The sequence below is a fragment of the Chiloscyllium plagiosum genome, chromosome 5 (genome assembly GCF_004010195.1).
Source record: "Chiloscyllium plagiosum isolate BGI_BamShark_2017 chromosome 5, ASM401019v2, whole genome shotgun sequence".
Lineage (NCBI taxonomy): Eukaryota > Metazoa > Chordata > Chondrichthyes > Orectolobiformes > Hemiscylliidae > Chiloscyllium > Chiloscyllium plagiosum.
This window is the reverse complement of record NC_057714.1, coordinates 122,574,767-122,595,529: the sequence shown is the minus strand read 5'-3', so window position 1 is coordinate 122,595,529 and position 20,763 is coordinate 122,574,767. Positions and strand designations below refer to the sequence as shown.

The window sequence follows — 20,763 nt, the reverse complement described above, 5'->3', positions numbered from 1 at the left end:
CCAGTCTTCCAGTGTAAGGTAGTCCCATCATTCCAGGAATTGACCTTGTGAACCTACGCTACACTCCCTCAATAGCCAGAATGTCTTTCCTCAAATTTGGAGACCAGAATTGCACACAATACTCCAGGTGTGGTCTCACCAGGGCCCTGTACAGCTGCAGAAGAACCTCTTTGCTTCTATACTCAATCCCTCTTGTTATGAAGGCCAGCATGCTATTAGCCTTCTTCACTACCTGCTGTACCTGCATGTTTACCTTCATTGACTGGTGTACAAGAACACCTAGATCTCTTTGTACTGCCTCTTTACCTAAAATGAATCCTTTTAGGTAGTAATCTGCCTTCCTGTTCTTGCCACCAAAGTGGATAACCATACATTTATCCACATTAAACTGCATCTGCCATGCATCTGACCACTCACCTAATCTGTCCAGGTCACCCTGTAATCTCCTAACACCCTCATCACATTTCACCCTGCCACCCAGCTTTGTATCATCAGCAAATTTGCTAATGTTATCACTAATACCATCTTCTATATCATTAATATATATTGTAAAAAGCTGCGGTCCCAGCACTGATCCCTGCGGTACCCCACTGGTCACTGCCTGCCATTCCGAAAGGGAGCCGTTTATCACTACTCTTTGTTTCCTGTCAGAGTCTCTTGGGGTATTTGTCTCATACTATTGCAGGGAGTTTAAAATAACTGAGCAAGGTCTTAAGAATCAGGGCAAGGTATTAAACAGGGTGCACAAAATACAGGGAAATGCAGGCAGCTGAAGAATAGAGAACAAATTAATAAATGGAGTTAGAGAGAGGGAGAAGGTAATAAAGTGTCAATCCAGGTTCTACTGTCTATGTGTAAATATACAGAATGCAGTAAATAAGGTTAGGGAGTTACAGGCACAGATTTCCTTGGGGAAACATGATGTTGTGGTGATAACACACTTGGCAGAAGGAACAGCAAGTCTGGGTATGAAACATTCCTGATTACAAGGCTTTCAGGAAAGGAAGAAAAGGAGATGGACAGCAGTAAGTTGAGGGGTGTGTAGGTTAGGGTGATCTTAGATCAAGATAAATGCTTGGCACAACATCGTGGGCCGAAGGGCCAGTACTGTGCTGTACTATTCTACGTTCTATGGTCTTGGTTAACAGAGAAACAGGATATTTCAGAACGTCCAAGGACGGAATCCTTTTGACTTGAGCTAAGGAACAAAAAGGTGCAATGACATTGCTCATTGTAGTCTATAGATTAGTGGAAAAGATGTAAGAAACTAATCTGCAAGGAAATTTCAGAGAGGTGCAAGCATTATAGGCTAATTATAAAGGGGGGGGGGGGCTTCAATTTCCCAAAACTATATATTGGGAGAGTGGTAGTGGGATTGTGAATTACGACTCCTAAGTCCCCTTGTGCTTCAGATTGCCAAAACCTTTTCCCATCCAGAAAATTAGGAGAAAGTGAGGGCTGCAGATGCTGGTGATCAGAGCTTAAAAATGTGTTGCTGGAAAAGCGCAACAGGTCAGGCAGCATCAAAGGAACAGGAGAATCGACGTATTGGGCAGAAGGGCTTATGCCCGAAACGTTGATTCTCCTGCTCCTTTGATGCTGCCTGACCTGCTGCGCTTTTCCAGCAACACATTTTTAACCATCCAGAAAATTGTCTTCACCTCTATTCTTCCAACCACAGTGCATAACTTCACATGAGCATGTCCAGGAACCAGATTTACAGTGGTGTGCTAAAGAAGCAAGGATGATGTGAGAGAAACCTTTTTCATGGAGTAGTCAGGGTCAGGTAACCTGATGGATACAGCTTCAGATGAGGCATTCGGGAGGGGCATTGGATGGTTATTTGGATAGAAATGGTGTGGGGGGGTAAAGTTAGGAGATTTGCGCCAAATTAAAATGTTCAGAAAGCTGGTACACATGCTGGGTGGAATGAGCTGTTTCAGTGCTGTAACAATTCTGTGATTCAGTGATGAAACCAGCCACAGCTGAACAACGAGCTAAAGCAGAGCATCGGGACAGAGGCACTGTCACACTCCCCACCCCTGGACCTACAAGAGAACCTCATCCCACTGACAACAGGACACAGCATTGGGGATTAGAAAAACAATATTGACAACAAATACTTAGTGCACTTGCTCGAAGAGTTTGTCAGCACAAGCAGGAAGCAGTGTCAGCGCAATCGCAGATTGAGGAAGCGAACTTTGCAAAGCAGTAGAATGACGAGGCAGAGTCAGCTGTTGATTCCACGGCAACCACCATCAACAAGGAGCCCGCAAGGCTTGGCACTGGATGGCAGGGGTCAGTGCCTGACCCAGGGGTGACATGATACTGTGCGGGGAAACTCCCTTGCCCACTGTGCTAGCTGGTCTCTCACGGGATGTGAGTGGTCACCCTGAGATGGGGCCTTTTGTTCGCAAGGAGCATGAAGAAAGGGACTTTGATTACTTTTTCTCGTTCACGCTTTGAGGGGAACGAACATTCCCTTTTTACAAACAGCTCTAACCTGCATGTCTGCGTGGAGACTCAACCCAACCCTTTTAACCCTTGCCCAGACGAGATGGTAAAGAGTAGCAGCAGAAACTTTTGTTACTGATCTAACATCAAGGAGACGTCAGTTCACATCCCACTCCTGAAGAGCGTGTTGTTGGAAAAGCACAGCCGGTCGGGCAGCATCTGAGGAGCAGGAGAGCTGATGTTTCATGCATAAGTAGCACGGTGGCACAGTGGTTAGCACTGCTGCCTCACAGCGCCAGGGACCCGGGTTCAATTCCAGCCTTGGGCCACTGTCTGTGTGGAGTTTGCACATTCTCCCCGTGTCTGTGTGGGCTTGCTCCAGTTTCCTCTCACAGTCCAAAGATATGCAGGTCAGGTGAATTGGCCGTGATAAGTTGCCCACAGAGTTAGATGCATTAGTCAGGGGTAAATGGGTCTGGGTGAGTTACTCTTCGGAGGGTCGGTGTGGACTAGTTGGGCCGAAGAGCCCGTTTCCACACTGTAGGGAATCTAATCGAATTAGGAATGAGGCTTGTGGTCCAAGGGGGCTGAGAGATAAAATGGGAGGAGGGTGGGGCTGGGGGGAAGGTAGCTGGGAAGGCGATAGGTAGATGAAGGAGGGTGGAGCAGATAGGTGGGAAGGAAGATGTACAGGTAAGAGAGGTCATGAGGGTGGTGCCGAGTTGGAAGGTTGGATCTGGGATAAGGTGGGGGTGGAAAATGAAGCAACTGGTGAAATCCACATTGATGCTGTGTGGTTGGAGGGTCCCACAGCAGAAGATGAGGCATTCTTCCTCCAGGCATCGGGTGGCTAGAGTTTTGTCTTTGACTCTGACCTTCAGCATCTGCAGTCCTCTCTTTCTCCTCACATCCCACTCTGCCAATCTCAGATCAGTTGGAAATGAGAGACTGAAGTCAGCAATGAGATTACTGAAAAAACCCAACTGTGCCTTCGATGATGTCCTTTCAGTTCTTCTCTTCCAGTGAGAGGGCAGGCCATGAGCTGGGAGGCAGGGTGAGGAATGGACCCAAGCCCCCGGATGGGGCTGGTGCTGGAGCTGGAGCTGGTGGGGGGAGGGAAGGTAGCACCAGTCAAGGTAGGGAAGAATTAGAAGGTGAGTCACAATTTTTTGTAGGTGGGGAAATTGGTCAGGGTGGCGTTAATAGTGAGTTTATTCACCATGTGTGTATCGCAGAATGACTGACAGGAAGCAGATGTTCAACTCAGTGAGTCGGTCTTGATTTTCTATAAAGCTGTTTAAAACATTCTTTACCCATGAGCACTACTTCATGTCATCCAAGGTTATAATTTATCTAGTGTTACGTAATGTTCCAATTTGCAGATCACTAATCTACTCAAAAAGAACATGCAAACATGGGAAAGAGGAGCAGGAAAATGCCGTTCTGCCCGAGTCTATCCCACAAGTCTATGTGATCATTGCTGATCTGCCCTCGTCCTCAATGCCTCATTCATGACAACCTCTCATAGCCCACAACTCCTCAATATTTATATAGTCTGTTTACCTCCTCTTCCAATACTTGCAGTGATCTAGCCTCCACAACTCTCTGGGTGAGATCTAGGAACACAGGAACAGAAGTAGGCCATTCTGTCACTCCACCATTGGTCTATATCCCTTAATATCTTTGCTTATCAAAAATGTATCTACCTCAGATTTAAAATTAACAAATGATCCAGCATTCACTTCCTTCTGTGGAAGAGAGCTCTCCCACCCTGTGAGTGTCGAAGTGCTTCCTAACATCTCTCCTGAATGGTCTGGTCCTCTTTCTGAAATATTGCCCCTAGTTTTAGAACCTCCAATCAGCAGCAATAGTTCATCTTGACCTACTCTGTTTTTTTCCTGTTAATATTTTGAAAATTTTGATTAGACCAACCCCCTTAAACCTTCTCAATGCTAGAGCACACAGGCCTAATTTGTATAATCTCTCATCATATCTCCATCCCTGAAGGCTGAGTTTCATTATTGTAAATGTGTTCCTTCTAATCTAAAGTGAGATGCCTCAATCTGTTCACAGTACTCCAAGTGAGGTCTAACCAGGATTTTATATAACTGCAGCATAACCTCTGCATCCTTGTACTCTCGTCCTCACGATTTTAAGGTCAGCATTCCATTTGCCACCTGGATTATTTTCTGCACTTATTTCTAACCTTTTAAATATCTGCCCACCTGAATTCCTAAGGTTCTTTGGACATCCACTGAGTTTAACGTCACGGCATCTAGAAGGTACCCTGGTCAATCCTTTTTCAGTACAAAATGGACAACCTCAGAATTGATTATACTGAACTTCATCTGCTGTGCTTTTTGCCCATTCGCATAGCCTATCAATATCACTTTGTAATTTTATGTTATCATCCACATTGTCAACAGTGCCATCTAACTTTGTGTCATCCGCAAATTTAGATATATGATTTCCCATGCCATTATCAAAGTTGTTAGTAAATAATGTGAATAATTGAGGCTCTAACACCGATTCTTGTGGGATATTGTAGGATCCTTGTGGAACATACTAGTCGGCATATTCTGCCGATTTGAGAACTACCCATTGTTCCTCCTTTCTGGAACCCCCGACTGAGTCAATTTCCCACCCATGTCAGTAATATGCCGGAATTCCAGACATTCAGTACCCTGTGGGAGAAAGAAATTCTCTTGTGTCGCAGTATTAAATATGCGTCCCCTTATTCTGTAATTCTGTCCTAGTGTGTGACAGCTCCAATAATGAAAAGTCCCACCTCCTCAACATCTAATACATCCATCCACCCCAGAATCTTGTATGATCCTTCAATTAAACTGTTTTGAGAATTACAAACATAAATAAACAGGAATTATACCTCATGGACAACCTACAAGTCACAGAACAGTCACTTTAACTTCAGTGGTGGGGATACTTTCCGAAACAATTATTTAGGACAGAATTAACAACTACATGGAAAATGGTGGGTTAATTTGGAAGAGTCAGCATTGCTTTCATAGCCACGGGCTTCAGTCAACTCAATTCACTCCACATGATATCAAGAAACAACTAAAGGCACTGGATACTGCAAAGGCTACGGGCCCTGACAACATTCCAGCAATAGTACTGACGATATGTGCTCCAGAACTTGCCGTTCCCCTAGCCAAGCTGTTCTAGTACTGTTACTACACTGGCATTTACCCGACAACGTGGAAAATTATCCAGGTATGCTGCATGGACAAAAAGCAGGACAAATACAACTCAGCAAATTCCTGCCCATCGGTCTAATCTCGGTCAGGGATGGGAGGCATCATCAACAGTGCTATCAAGCAGCACCTGCTCAGCAATAACCTGCCCCAGATATCTCTGCAGGAGTTCCTTAGGATACTGCCCTACGCCCAACCATCTTCAACTGCTTCATCAATGACCTTCCCTCCATCATAAGGTCAGAAGTGATGATTGCACAATGTTTAGCACCATTCCTGACTCTTCAGATACTGAAGCAGTCCATGTTCAAATGTGAGAGTGGTGCTGGAAAAGCACAGCAGGTCAGGCAACATCTGAGGAGCAGGAGAATCAATGTTTCGGGCATAAACCCTTCCAAGAGGGTGGTGCTGAATTAGAGAGTTGGGACTGGGATAGGTTGGGGGGGGGAGGTGGAGGGGAAATGGGAAATTGGTGAAATCCACATTGATCCCGTGTGGTTGCAGGGTCCCAAGACTGAAGATGAGCCATTCTTCCTCCACGCATCGGGTGGTAAGGGTTTGCCTTGGTGGAGTGGGAGTGGGAGTCGCCCTCCAGCGCATCACCTCCATCTCTGCCCTTGAATCCCACCCTTCAATCGCAACAAGGACAGAACTCCCCTGGTCGTCACCTTTCACCCCATCAACCTCCAGATACATCTCATCATCTTCCACCATTTCTGCTACCTACAAACAGACCCCACCACTAGGGATACGTTTCCCTCCCCACCCCTGTCTGCGTTACAGACAGACCATTCCCTCCGCGATTCCTTTGTCAGATCCACACTGCCCACCAGCCCACACCTGGCACCTTACCACCGCAAGAAGTGCAAACCCGGCGCCCGCAGATACGTGGGAACACCACCCCCTGCAAGTTCCCCTCTGAGCTACTCACCATCCTGAGTTGGATATCTCACCATTCCTTCAGTGTCGCTGGGTCAGAATCCTGGAATTCCCTCCCTCAGGGCATTTTGGGTCAACCCACAGCACATGGACTGCAGTGGTTCAAGAAGGCAGCTTACCCCCACCTTCTCAAGGGGGCAACTAGGGACAGGCAATAAATGCTGCCTAACCAGTGACATTCACATCTCATGAGTGAATTTTTAAAAATTAGTATGTATATGGGGTGGCAAGATCGCTCAGTGGTTAGCACTGCTACCTCACAGCGCCAGGGAATCGGGTTCGATTCCTGCCTCGGGCGACTGTCTGTGTGGAGTTTGCACATTCTCCCCGTGTCTGCATGGGTTTCCTCCGGGTGCTCCGGTTTCCTCCCACAGTCCAAAGATGTGCAGGTTAGATGGGTTGGCCACACTAATTTGCCCGTAGTGTCTAGTGATGTGCAGGCGAGGAGGATTAGCCATGGGAATTGCAGGATTGTTGAGGTAGGGTTGGGGTCTGGCTGGGATGCTCTTTGGAGGGACAGTTTGGACTCAATGGGATGAATGTCCTGCTTCCACGCTGTTGGGATTCTATGATTGCCCAGTAAACCACTGCAAGGACGTTGGCACATTGCTGGTCATTGCCCAAGGAACACATTTTTTCACTTCATTCCCAGAATAAGGGCCAGCATTTATTGCCCATCCCTAATTACCGAGAGGGCAGTTAGGAGTCACCCACATTGCTGCGGGTCTGGAGTCACATGTAGGCCAGACCAGGTAAGGATGCTAGTTTCCTTCCCTAAAGGTCATTAGTTTTTCCCAACAATCGATAATGGATTCAAGATTATCATTAGATTCTTAATTCCAGATTTTTATTGAATTCAAATTCCACCACCTGCCATGGCAGGATTCAAACCCAGGTCCCCAGAACATGACCTGGGTCTCTGGATTAACAGCCCAGCGATAATACTACTAGGCCATCACCCACCCCTGAGAGGCATGATATTCATGGTGGTTGGTTGAGCCACTTTAGCTCACACTGTGATGGGTCCCACTGCTGTCACTGTACACCTGCTGTGGGAGGGAACGAATCATTGCGCTTTGATTTCCTGGTAGGCAAATGTTTTGCCTTATTGTATGGAAAGGAATAGACATCACCCCCTTTACCAATACAGCTAAACCACAAACTCCATTGAATGTCAGACGTGTGCACTCCTCTTTCCAATCCAAACATACTCTGGAATTAATCACTGCAACTCAAAGTGTTTTACAATTTCACTGTGCTCGATCCAGAACTAACCGAATGTTCAACCTGATTTCACCTCCCCCACTCATGACTGAACAAGGCAAAGGGGCCATGTTCTCTTTTCATGGTCCTGACCCAGGTCAGAATGGTAAACCAATATGCTTTGGGGGGGGATGAAGAACAAGACCAATAAAAATGACCATAAGGAGCAGAATTTAGGCCGTTCAGCCCATCGAGTCCACTCCACCATTCAATAGTCACAAAGCTGGTCTCTTTTTTCTAAAAGCTGTTCCTTTTCTCAAGGATACCGTGTCCTTGGGTTTTTTCAGTGAGATCATAAAACTCTCCCAGTTCTGATTAGACTGGTTTGGTACAGAGATTAAAGGGTAATGAGAGGCATTTTTGTTTATATAGTATCATAGAATCCCTACAGTGTGGAAACAGGCCCTTCAGCCCAACAAGTCCACACCGACCCTCCGAAGAGTAACCCACCCAGACCCATTCTTCTACATTTAACCCTGACTAATGCACCTAACCTACACATCCCTAAACACTATGGGACAATTTAGCATGTCCAATCCACCCTAGCCTGCACATCCCTGGGCACTATGGGATAATTTAGCATGGCCAATCCACCCTGAGACTTCAGGCCAAAATGATCATGTTTTAGAAGTGACCTGTACAATGGAAGGGGAGTGGTCAGCTCTCTAGCTGAGCAGTTCAGTCCAGGACTGTTTGGGAGTTCAGCTGTGGACTGTGTGAACAGGCTATCTCTCTCTCTCTCTCCTTTTGCCCTTCTAACTTCAACCTGTAAGCATTTGTTCCTTTTGTACTGTTCTTTAAGGGGGGTTTGTTTATTGGGACTATTGTGTATATTTGGAACAGTATAATTAAGTCTAGTTTGGACAGACTGAGCTCTGTAGGGGTTCTTTATTCTGTTTTTTGTTTCCATTGTGTAATTTGTGACTACATTTTTGTCTGTTTTAAAACCTGGTAATCAACCTCGCTAACTTACTCCGGGTAATTTTCACTGTACACTTACCGAAACAGATCGCAAAGTTATTGTCTGAGCTGCCTGCTTAAGAATGTTTTGAGTGGTCTGGCCTAGTACATAACACAACCATGGCTGACAAGTTTCTCAACCCCACTGTCTTGCTTTCACCCTGTAACCTTTGATCCCCTTGGCAATCACAAACTTATCTATATCTGTTTTAAATATACTCAATAACCTGGCCTCCACAGCCTTCTATGGCAGTGAATTCCACAGATTCCCCACTCTCTGGCTAAAGAGGGTTCTGTTTATCTCTTTTCTAAAAGCTCTTCCCTTTACTCTGAGGCTGTGTCCTCAGGTTCCTGTTTCTCCTGCCACTTTCCCAAATTGTATTCCATCTGACACTTCTTTGCCCACTCTCCTGTCTAAATCTTTCTTCAGCCTCCCCGCCTCCCCAATGCTACCAGTCCCTCTACCCATCTTTGTATCGTCTGTAAACTGAGCCAGAATGCCTCAGTTCCTTCATTGAGATCATTAATGTATAAAGTGAAAGGTTGTGATCCCAACACTGAGCTTTGCGGAACACCACTTGTCACCGGCTGCCATCCTGAGAAGGACCCTTCCAACCCCACTCTCTGCTTCCTGCCAGAAGGCCAATCCTCTATCCACGCTAGCACCTTGGCTCTCACACCAGAGGCCCTTATCTTACTCAGCAGCCTCCTGTGCGACACCCTGTCAAAGGCCTTCTTGAAGTCCAGGTAGACAACACACTTTGGCTCTCCTTGGTCTAACATGTTCATTACTTCCTCAAAGATCTCTGGGGTGTAGTCCATCTGGTCCAGGTGATTTATCCACCTTCAGGCCATTCAGTTTTTCTAGCACCTTCTCCTTGGTGATGGCCACCATACTCGGCTCTGACCCCTCACTCTCTTGAATCTTTGAGATATTTAATCTTCTTCCTCCTTATTTTTTTTATTGTTGCCCTCTGTTGGTCTTTGTAAGCTTCCCAATCCTCTGGGTTCCCACTGCCCTTCACCACATTATCTGCTTTCCCTTTTGTTTTTATGCTGACCCTGACTTCCCCAGTCAGCCACGGTTGCCTCATCCTCCCTGTACCTTGCTTCCTTTTCCTCGGGATGAATCCCTGCTGTGTCTCCTGAATTACTCCCAGAAACTCCTGCCATTGCTGTTCCACTCTCTTTTCTGCTGGGCTCCTCTCCCAGTCAATTCTACCCAGCTCCTCCCTCATGCCTCTGGAGTTGTGTTTATTGAGGCTGCAATGGTATGTCTGGGTGAACATTGCCAGGCAGTCACAAGTAAAATTACCACAGGCAGCATGACCCCTTCTGCCAATTGTACCTCATCCACTTCAGACACACTTCTCCAACACGCACTCCCCATGCTGGGTCATATGTGAGGAAGTCATTCTCTGCTATTCCTAACCCTATCAGCCACTCTGTCTTACACATGTTCCTGTATAAAACGCCCAGCCACTTCATCAACGCCCCCTTTACTTATACACAATCAAAGAAAGAATCGCAAATGCTTAAGATCTGAAATAAAAGCAGAGAGCACGGGAGAAACTCAAAAGAGGAGTCACTGGACTTGAAATGTGAACTCACTTTCTCTCTCCACAGATGCTGCCAGACCTGTTGAGTTTTTCCAGTGCTCTCTGCTTTCATTTCTCCTTTCATGCTTATCTTTCTTGTTGAGAACAAAGTGAACTCTTTTACTGAAAGCAGAAGTTGATATCTCTCAGGGAGTCAGATTATAATCCAACAAGGATTTTTACATATACCTCAGTGCTGTGTGGGTAAAGCTACCCTCAGGACTGTAGCCTGTTGGCCAGGAAACCCGCGAGGAAGGGGACTGTGACACTATGTGGTGACAAGAGGTTCCCTCTGCTTGGCAGGCAGTCAGGAACATTAAATGGTCGGTTTTAAAGGAACACTGGTCATGGCCTCTTGTATCAGTCACTGGCATTCCCCTTTGGAGATTGGTTTGGGAATGGAGTTCTGACCCATCTCTTGTTTTTCAGTGGAATCAGATCTGCGTATGCAGCCAAATATTTATACAGCACCTTTACATAATGAAATGTTTACAAGAACTTCACAGCAGCAAGTATAAAGTGAAATCTGACACCAAGACACACAACATACTAGGGCGGATGGCCAAATACTTTGTTAAAGGACTAAGCTTTAACAAGTTTTTGAAAGGAGGGAAGTGAGGTAGAGATGGAGAGGGGCAGCAGTGGGGTAGGCAGGGTGTGGGAGAAAACAGTGGTTTAGGGAGAGAAGTTTTTTTTTAATACATTCACAGGATGAGGGTGTCACTGGCCAGGCCAGCATTATTGCCCATCCCTAATTACCCCGAGGGCAGTTAAGAATCAACCACATTGTTGTGGGTCTGGAGTCACGTGGAGGTCAGTCTAGGTAAGGATGGCAGCGTCCTTCCTCAACCTCAAAGGACATCAGTGAACCAGATGGGGTTTTCCTGACAATCGGGATTTTGAAAACACAATTTTAATAACCAATATTTGCTTGACTGGGAGCCAGCTGGAGGTTAGCAATTTCCTGACATTGTCACACTCTTAGTTTAATGATTATTAAATTCAAATTCCACCACTTGCCAAGGGGAATGACATGGCGGGATTCAAACCCGAGACCCCAGAACATGGGGTCTCTGGATTAACACATCGTTCATAAGACTAAGAGGCCATCATTTAGTCAGACGTTGAATCCAGACAGCGGAAGAGAAACTCATCAAAGGAGCAATTAAAATCAGAGGTACATCCGGCCAGAATTGGAGGGTGCAGATATCTTGGAGGTGGAGAGAGGCTGGACGAGTTTCCAGAGATAGGGAAGGATGCAGGGGTTGAAGGGAGTTATCAGTTTGGCATTATCGAAGTGACTGGTGAAGTATGCTCAAGAGGTCTCTCCCTTAGGCTAAGTCCAATGTTCATCTGTTCAAAACCTGTTATAATAAACTTATAATGATTGCACTAGAAACGGAGATGGGCAGCATTATAGAGATCATTTCCAACTTGTCCAAATTGATTGTGATTCATGCTAACCACACTGCATCTGTAGACAGCTCTTCACATACCCATAAATCCCTTTGGGAAGGTCATGATGTAGTGGCAGTGTCACTAGACTAGACCCAAACTAATGCATGGAGGTCTCAGGTTCAAGTTACACCCCAGCACCACCTTAAAATAGTACTTTCAAACTCACAGCCACTTCCATCTTGAAGGACAAGAGCAGCAGATACATGGGAACGCCACCCCCTGCAAGTTCCCCTCCGAGCCACTCACCATCCCGACTTGGAAATATATCGCCGTTTCTTCACTGTCACTGGGTCAGAATCCTGGAATTCCCTCCTTAATGTCATTGTGGGTCAACCCACAGCACACGGACTGCAGCGGTTCAAGAAGACAGCTCACCCCCACCTTCTCAAGGGGCAACTAGGGACAGGGCAATAAATGCTGGGCCCAGCCAGAGACACCCACAAACCATACAATCCACTTGGTCTATATCAAAGCTCACATTACAGCAAATCCATGGCTTGTGTATTTAGTCCTTTGTGTCTCAACTTGATCTCAATTCCTTACTTAGCATCCTTACACAGTTTATTCTGTGTACATGTATGTGTGGAACATATGGAAACCAGAGCGTGTGTAGATAAACTACCTCGAGTGTACAGAAAATACCACACATACACGACCCCCTCAGAATCCTTGCTAACATGCAATTCTTAGAATCTGTGGAGACATTGGGTCAGACCTATCGAGGAGTGGGAATCTCGCTCAGGTTCTCACATTGGCCCCTCTTTTTTAAACATAAGGAAGAGCTCAGTGTTTCTCGGAGGAAATTCCACTCAGGCCTCCCTCAGGAATCCAGCACTGTACTTTCATTCTGACATTTCACACTAACACAGAGCTGTCGGGGGTGGGGGAAGGGCGGGGGTGGAGGGAAACCACATCCCCTTTTCCCCAGCAGTCAGCTGCTGTATTCTGACGAGTCCAAAATCTCTGACTGTCACTTTGACAGCTGGCTGTTAAACATTAAATATATCAAGTAAGTGTGAGGTTAGAGTGCTGGGAGAGTGGGGTACCAGTGGGAGGATGCCACAGAATGCTGTCAGGAGTGTGATGGAATGCTCCCCACTTGCTCTGGATGGGGGCAGCTCCAACAACACTTGAGAAGCTTGACACCATCAGGACAAAACAGCCGTTTGATTGACACCAAATCCACAAGCATCCACTCCCTCCACCACCCACACTCAGTAGCAGCAGTGTGCACCATCTACAAGATGCACGCAAGAAATTCACCAAAGGTCCTCAGACAGCATCTTCCAAACCCATGACCACTTCCATCTAGAAGGACAAGGGCAGCAGATACATGGGAACACCACCCCCTGCAAGCTCCACTCCGAGCCCCTCACCATCCTGACTTGGAGATATATCACTGCTCCTTCAGTGTCACTGGGTCAGAATCCTGGAATTCCCTCCCTCAGGGCATCGTGGGTCTACCCACAGCACGTGGACTGCAGTGGATTAAGAAGGCAGCTCACCCCCACCTTCGCAAGGGGCAACTAGGGATGGGCTATCAATGCTGGGCCCAGGCAGTGTCACCCATGTCCCTTGAGTGAATATTAATACAACAGGAGGGTGTCAGGTCAGATGAAAGATGACAAGAGTCCAGATTCATGAAGCAGTGTACAGGGTAGGTCGTAGTGAGTGGGATACAGGGTCAGGTGGGGAGGTGGGGGGGGGGGGAAAGAGAGGAATGGAGTCAGGCATGGAATGGGGTGGGAGAAAACAGAGTTAGGCGCAGAGTGGGGGGTGGAGCTGGGTCAGGCATAGAGTGAGGGTAAAAATGGGGTGAGGTGGGGAGTGGGGGGGGGGAATGGGGTTCTGGAAGGTGGAGGAGACAGTTTCAACTGAGAGATTCAAGATGGCATTGGATGGTTATTTGGTGTGTAAAGGTTTGGCAAAAGGGCAGGTGATTGGCCCTAGGAAATTACTTGTTTGTGAGCCAGTATACATGTAATGTGCTGAATGGCCTTTTCCTGTGCCCTTACACTTCTGTCATTCTGTGTGCATGCGTATGCACTCACTCCTCCACGCATATACACACTGCTTGGCGTGTTTGAGCACACTGCTCTGTGTATGCACCCCACTGTGTAAATGCAGTCTTTGCTTTGGGTACATGCAAACCACTCCATATACATTGATGGATTTATTTATTGTCATGTGTACCTAAGTACAGTGAAAAGTTTTGTTTGTCAGCAGCACAGGCAGATCAGAGTTAGCAAGGACATACAGACCATAGGGTGAAAAAAGGCTTCGGTGAATAAGGCATACAGGTCACACAGCACCGGATGTGTGCAAGGCAAGATCAACATGCACTCTTTGTTTCATTTTAGGTGCACCACTCCATGTGTATGTACACACACCACCCCAGGTATATACATACTGCCCTGCGTATGCACACCGCCCTGGGTATACACACACTGCCCTGCATAAATACACCGCCCTGCTTTTATACACCACCCTGTGTATACATGCACTGCCCTGCAGAAACACACCATCCCAGGTATATGCGCACTGCCCTGTGTATGCACACCACCCTGCGTATACGCATACTGCCCCACATATACATGCACCACCCTGCGTATACACGCTGCCCCACATATACACGCACTGTCCTGCATAAACACACTGCCCCATGTACACATGCACCACCCTGCATATTCACACCGCCCTGGGTATACACGCACTGACCTGTATATAGACGCACTGCCCTGGGTATACACACTGGTCAGTGTACTGTACATACATGGAGAGTTGGGGAAGGGGGAGACAGAAGGGGCTCCTACCTGTTGCAGCTCTTTCTCGATCTCCATGGCCCGGAGCACAATGGGGCCCCTCACTGCATACTCCACCTTCTTGATCTGTTGGTTCATGGACTCGAGAGTGAGCACCTTGTTGGGGCCACGGGCCACCCCGTTCAGCTCCTCACTGGCCATGCTGTCCTTGTGAGAGGACTGCTCCCTGTGGAGGAGAAGGAAGAGAGAGCTGAGCAGAGGGCTCCTCCGGGGAGTGAGCAGGCGAGAGCAGGGGGAGAGAGGGAGCATCGGAGCCTGGGGGAGAGAGAGAGAGACCTCAGAGAGTGCCCCGTGGCATCAGCTGGGGCTGAGCTGGAGGAGGAGGAGAGAGTTCAAGACTGATTCCAGAAAGTGCACTGACACTCCTGGGGGTGTGGGGGTGTGTTCAGGGCTGTCGGGATGTTGTTGGCAGTACACACGGACCTTGAACTAAGTCCAGAGTCTGAGGGATTTAAAAAAACAGGACACGTCAGAATATTGGGGGGGAATGAGGAGACCAGAGGATGAACACGTCCCTGCAACTTCCCAACCAGGACAACTTTCCAGTTTATAGCCAGTGTGTTCTGCTCTAGTCTGGGGGGTTTGGAGAGAGAGAGGGAGGGGAGGTAGTTTAGACCAGGGCACCCACCTCTGGCTCCCTCACAGACCGGGACACACGAGCTGCTGGGAAATGAGTGCCTCTTCCTAAAACCAGCTGGGAACAGCTCACATCTAACCACAGCGCTGCACTTCGCAATTGGTTCCCAGCGGGACCTGATGTGTCCCCACCCCACACACACACACAGAGGAGTCAATGAAATTTATCAGAAAGACAGAGAGAGCCAGCTCTTGGCTCGGACTCAGGTGAAAGTCACCTCCCGGAGTTGGGGAGGTGTCTCCTTAAAGCCGCCCTGACTTTGGGGGGGGGGCTGGGTTACAGACAAACCGGGACGGGACGGACCGGGAAAACGTCAGCTCTTAAACGGGAAATGATAGCCCGAGAGAAGAGTGTGAAACAGCGACCTGTCTGTGGGCTATACCCTGGTAACAACTCACCAGAGGGGGGACTGGGGGAATCTGGCATTTATGACCCCCCTCCGGGATGGTAGTGTCTACTGAGGTGGCCACTTGAACAGGATCACTGAGGAGAGAAAGCATTCAGCCCATCATGCCAGCACTGGCTCTAGTACACGGTGCTGATATCCTGACTTTTCCCATATCCCTGCACACTGTTCCCATTCACACCATACAATCCCGAGCGTGCAGGAAGAATCTGTTCAAGCCCATCAGTCCATCTACATAACCCACAGAGGGTTTATAACCATGGCTAACCCACCTAGCCTGCACATCCCTGAACACTACGGGCAATTTAGGACGGCCAATCCACCCTAACCAGCATATCTTTGGACTGTGGGAAGAAACCAGAGCACCCAGAGAAAACCCACACAGACAGTCGCCCGAGGCTGGAATCAAACCTGAGTCCCTGGCACCGTGAGGTGGCTGCGGTAACCACTAGAACATAGAACATTACAGCGCAGTACAGGCCCTTCGGCCCTCAATGTTGCACCAACCTGTGAAACCAATCTGAAGCCCATCTAACCTACACTATTCCATTTTCATCCATATGTTTATCCAATGACCATTTAAATACCCTGCACGTTGGCGAGTCTACTACTGTTTCAGGCAGTGTGTTCCACGCCCCTGATACTCTCTGAGTAAAGAAACCATCTCTGATATCTGTCCTATACCTGTCACCCCTCAATTTAAAGCTACGTCCCCACGTGCTAGCCATCGCCATCAGAGAAAAAGGCTCTCCCTGTCCACCCTATCTAACCCTCTCAACCTTCTTCTCTCCAACGAAAACAGCCTCAAGTCCCTCAACCTTTCCACATAAGACCTTCCCTCCATACCAGGTAACATCCTGGTAAATCTCCTCTGCACCCTTTCCAAAGCTTCCACATCCTTCTTAATAATGTGGTGACCAGAACTGTACACAATACTCCAAGTGCGGCTGCACCAGAGTTTTGTACAGCTGGAATGTGATCTCATGGCTCTGACATGCAATCCTGCTACCAATAAAAGCTATGCCTTCTTACAACCCTATCAACCTGGCTGGTAACATCCTAGTAATCTATGTACTTGGTCACCGAGATCCCTTTGCTCATCCACACTGCCAAGAATCTTACCATTAGCCCAGTACTCTGAATTCCTGTTGCTCCTTCCAAAGTGAATCACCTCACACTTTTCCGCATTAAACTCCATTTGCCACCTCTCAACCCAGATCTGCATCTTATCTGTGTCCTTCTGTAACCTGCAACATCCTTCAGCACTATCCACAACTCTATCGACCTTAGTATCATCTGCAAATTTACTAACCCGCCCTTCTACCTCCGTGTGCAGATGATTTATAAAAGTGACAATCAGCCACCCCATCTAATAACCATCCTCTACCTCTTGGGGGCCCTGCAGCCCTCCAAACTCAAGTTCAATCATTTTAAGGCCTGAACTCTCCCATGTCCTAGCCCCCTACCCTAAGCACCAAGCCTCGTTACCACACAGTTAGCCACTAACCGTCTCCGTGATCAGTGATTGACCATCACAGCCGGATCATTATTCATTCCTTTGTCTGTCCAACTGTTCTCTCTCTCTTTAGGCTCTGTTTATTCCTCACCCCAACCTGACCTTCTGTATATAAATCTACATTTTCCTAGCTACCATCAGTTCTGAGGAAGGGTCACCGGACCCTAAACATCTGATTTCTCTCCCCAGATGCTGCCAGACCTGCTGAGCCTTTCCAGCAGTTTCTGTTTTTGTTTGTGATTTACAACATCCGCAGTTATTTTGGTTTTTAATCTCATGAGTGCCTCTATTGAACCTGCTTCCATCATATTTCAAGGCAGTGCACTCCAGACCCTAACTACTGACTGAGTGAAAAATTTTTTTTCACATATTACTTCCTGCGCCTTTTGTAAGTCACTTTAAACCGATTGCCCCTCTTGATCTTGTTGTTTGACTGAGCAGGAGCAGCTTCCCCCATCTATTTTGTTCAGCCTCGCTCATAACTTTCGAAATCTCTATCAGGTGGAAACATAGAAACTAGGAGCAGGAGGAGGCCATTCGGCCCCTTCAGGTCTGCTCCACCATTCAATACAGTCATGGCTGATCGTCCAGCTCAGACCCCTGCTCCCAATTTCTTCCCATACCCTTTGAACCTTTTAGCCCAAAGAACTATATCTAACTTCTTTGTAAAAATATTCAATGTTTTCTGAGGCAGTGAATTCCCCAGGCTCCCCACTCTCTGAGGGAAGAGTTTTCTCTTCATCTCATTCCTAAATGGACCGAGATTTGTAAACATAAGTGGGGAATTACAGGAGCAGATTCCACGACATTGTTGTGGTGATGAGAGGGCAAGATGCGTGTTAAATATTCCTGGCTATTTTGTATTCATTCACGGGCTGGGGGCATTGTTGACCAGGGCAGTGTGCCCATCCCAAATTGCCCCTATCATTAGACTGTGACCCCTAGTTCGGAGCTCCCTGGTTATCAGGAACACACTTCCCTGCCAAGTCCTGTTAGAATTTTATGGGTTTCTATATGGTTCCCCTTATTTTTCTAAACATCAGTGAACTTAGTCCTAACCAATCCAGTCTCTCTTCATACCTCAGTCCTGACATCCCAGGGATGAGTCTTACAGCATAGAATTGTTCGGCTCACGATGCTGTGCCAAACATGATGCCAAATGAAACTAAACCCTTCTGCCTGCCCTTGGTCCAAATCCCTGCATCCCTTTCATATTCATGTGTTTAGGTTAGATTACCTACAGTGTGGAAACAGGCCCTTCGGCCCAACAAGTCCACATCGACCCACCCAGACCCATACCCCTACATTTACCCCTTACCTAACACTACGGGCAATTTAGCATGGCCAATTCACCTGACCTGCACATCTTTGGACTGTGGGAGGAAACCGGACCACCCGGAGGAAACCCACGCAGACACAGGGAGAACGTGCAAACGCCACACAGTCAGTCGCCTGAGGCAGGAATTGAACCCGGGTCTCTGGCACTGTGAGGCAGCCATGCTAACCACCGAGCCACTGTGCCGCCCAAAACTAAAAGCCCCAAAACCCCCCCTTGTCGTATCTGCCTCCATCACCAGCCCTTGCAGCATGTTCCAGTCTCCTACCACTGTGTGTGTAAAAACCTTGTCCCTTTGAACTATCCCCCCCCACCATAAATAGTGTTGATCCTGTCTCGCACACCTCCTGTGCTGTGTAACCTGTATGCCTTACTCTGTACAAGTTTCCTTTTCACCTTATTATCTGTATTTCCGAGCTTACTCTGATCTGCCTGTACTGCTTGTAAACAAAGCTTTTCACTGTACTGAGGTACACATGACAATAAATCAACTCAAATGAAATCAAATGCTGCCTAGTATTAGACATTTCAACTCTGGGGAAAAACATCTCATAATTTTACAGACTTTGATCAAGCCTTCCTTCAGCCTCTGCATCTCCAGGGAAAACAACCCGAGTTTTTCAAGTCTCTCCTTATAGCTCACACCCTCTAATCCAGGCAGCACCCTGGTAAACCTCTTCTGTACCCTCTCCAAAGCCTCCACATCTTTCCTGTAACGAAGGACTGGAATTGAACGCAATTCTCAAAGTGCGGCCTAACCAAAGTCTTAGAAGGCTGCATCATGACATTCTGACTCTTGGACTCAATGCCCTGACTAATAAATGCAAGCATGCTATACGCCTTCTTTACCACCCTATCTACTTCAGTGGCCACTCTCAGGGAGTTATGAACTTGAACCCCAAGATCTCTCTGCGCATCAATGCTGTTCAGGATCCTGCCATTAATTGTTTACTTTTCCTTAACATCTGATCTCCAAGGGTGCAGCACCTCACACTTACCCGGATTAAACTCCATCTGCCATTTCTGCAACTGATCCAGATTCTGCTGTATCCTTTGACAACCTTCTAGACTATCCACAACTCCAATGATCTTTGTATCGCCTGAAAACTTACTAACTTGCCCATCTACGTTTTCATCCAAATAATGTGGTTGTGTCTTAACTGACCTTGGAGCAATTTGGGATGGGCAATACACACTGCCCTGGCGAACAATGCCCCCAGCCTGTGAATGAATACAATATAACCAGGAATATTTAACACGCGTCTTGCCCTCTCATCACCACAACAATGTCGTGGAATCTGCTCCTGTAATTCCCCACTTGTACTTACAAATCTCTGTGCTTTCACAGGGTTGCTCACAATGACTGATTTAACTTCATTTCATTCTTTCTGACGTTGACTTTGATTAACTTGTCATCTTACCGGCTTAATGAACAGATACACAGGTTCAGATCCCACCCCAACAGCTGAGGTCAACCACATTGTCAGGTGTTACACACACATCAGGCTGGCTAAAGATGGCAGATTTGAACTCATTTTTCCAGAGCATTAACTGAGTAATATGGGCATAATTTAACATCCCCAACCACCTCTAACAGCATAATGCTCCCAAAACACTGACAGTGCCCGCTCCCTTAGCACTGACCCTCCGACAGTGCGGCGCTCCCTCAGCACTGACCATCTGACAGTGCGGCACTCCCTCAGCACTGACCCTCCGACAGTGCGGCACTCCCTCAGCACTGAACCTCCGACAGTCCGGTGCTCCCTCAGCCCTGACCCTCCGACAGTGCAGCACTCCCTCAGCACTGACCCTCCGACAGTGCGGCACTCCCTCAGCACTGACCCTCCGACAGTCCGGCGCTCCCTCAGCACTGACTCTCCAACAGTGCGGCGTTCCCTCAGCACTGACCCTCCAACAGTGCGGCACTACCTCAGCACTGACCCTCCGACAGTGCGGCACTACCTCAGCCCTGACCCTCCGACAGTTCAGCACTCCCTCAGCACTGACCCTCCGACAGTGCGGCACTCCCTCAGCACTGACCCTCCGACAGCACAGCACTCCCTCAGCACTGACCCTCCAAAGGTGCGGCGTTCCCTCAGCACTGACCCTCCGACAGTGCGGCACTCCCTCAGCACTGACCCTCCGACAGTGCGGCACTC

The 20,763-nt window shown here is 47.7% G+C and overlaps 1 protein-coding gene across 1 annotated transcript in view; it reads right to left on the bottom strand.

Moving 5' to 3' along the window:
- LOC122550354 (alanine aminotransferase 2-like) overlaps positions 1-15,258 on the bottom strand; it is a 60,834-nt gene extending 45,576 nt beyond the window's left edge. Inside the window, exon 1 of the mRNA XM_043691083.1 lies at positions 14,701-15,258. Coding sequence (XP_043547018.1) covers positions 14,701-14,958 — 258 coding nt within the window. The 5' untranslated portion in view covers positions 14,959-15,258. The remainder of the gene's footprint in view (positions 1-14,700) is intronic.
- Positions 15,259-20,763: the final 5,505 nt, after the last annotated feature.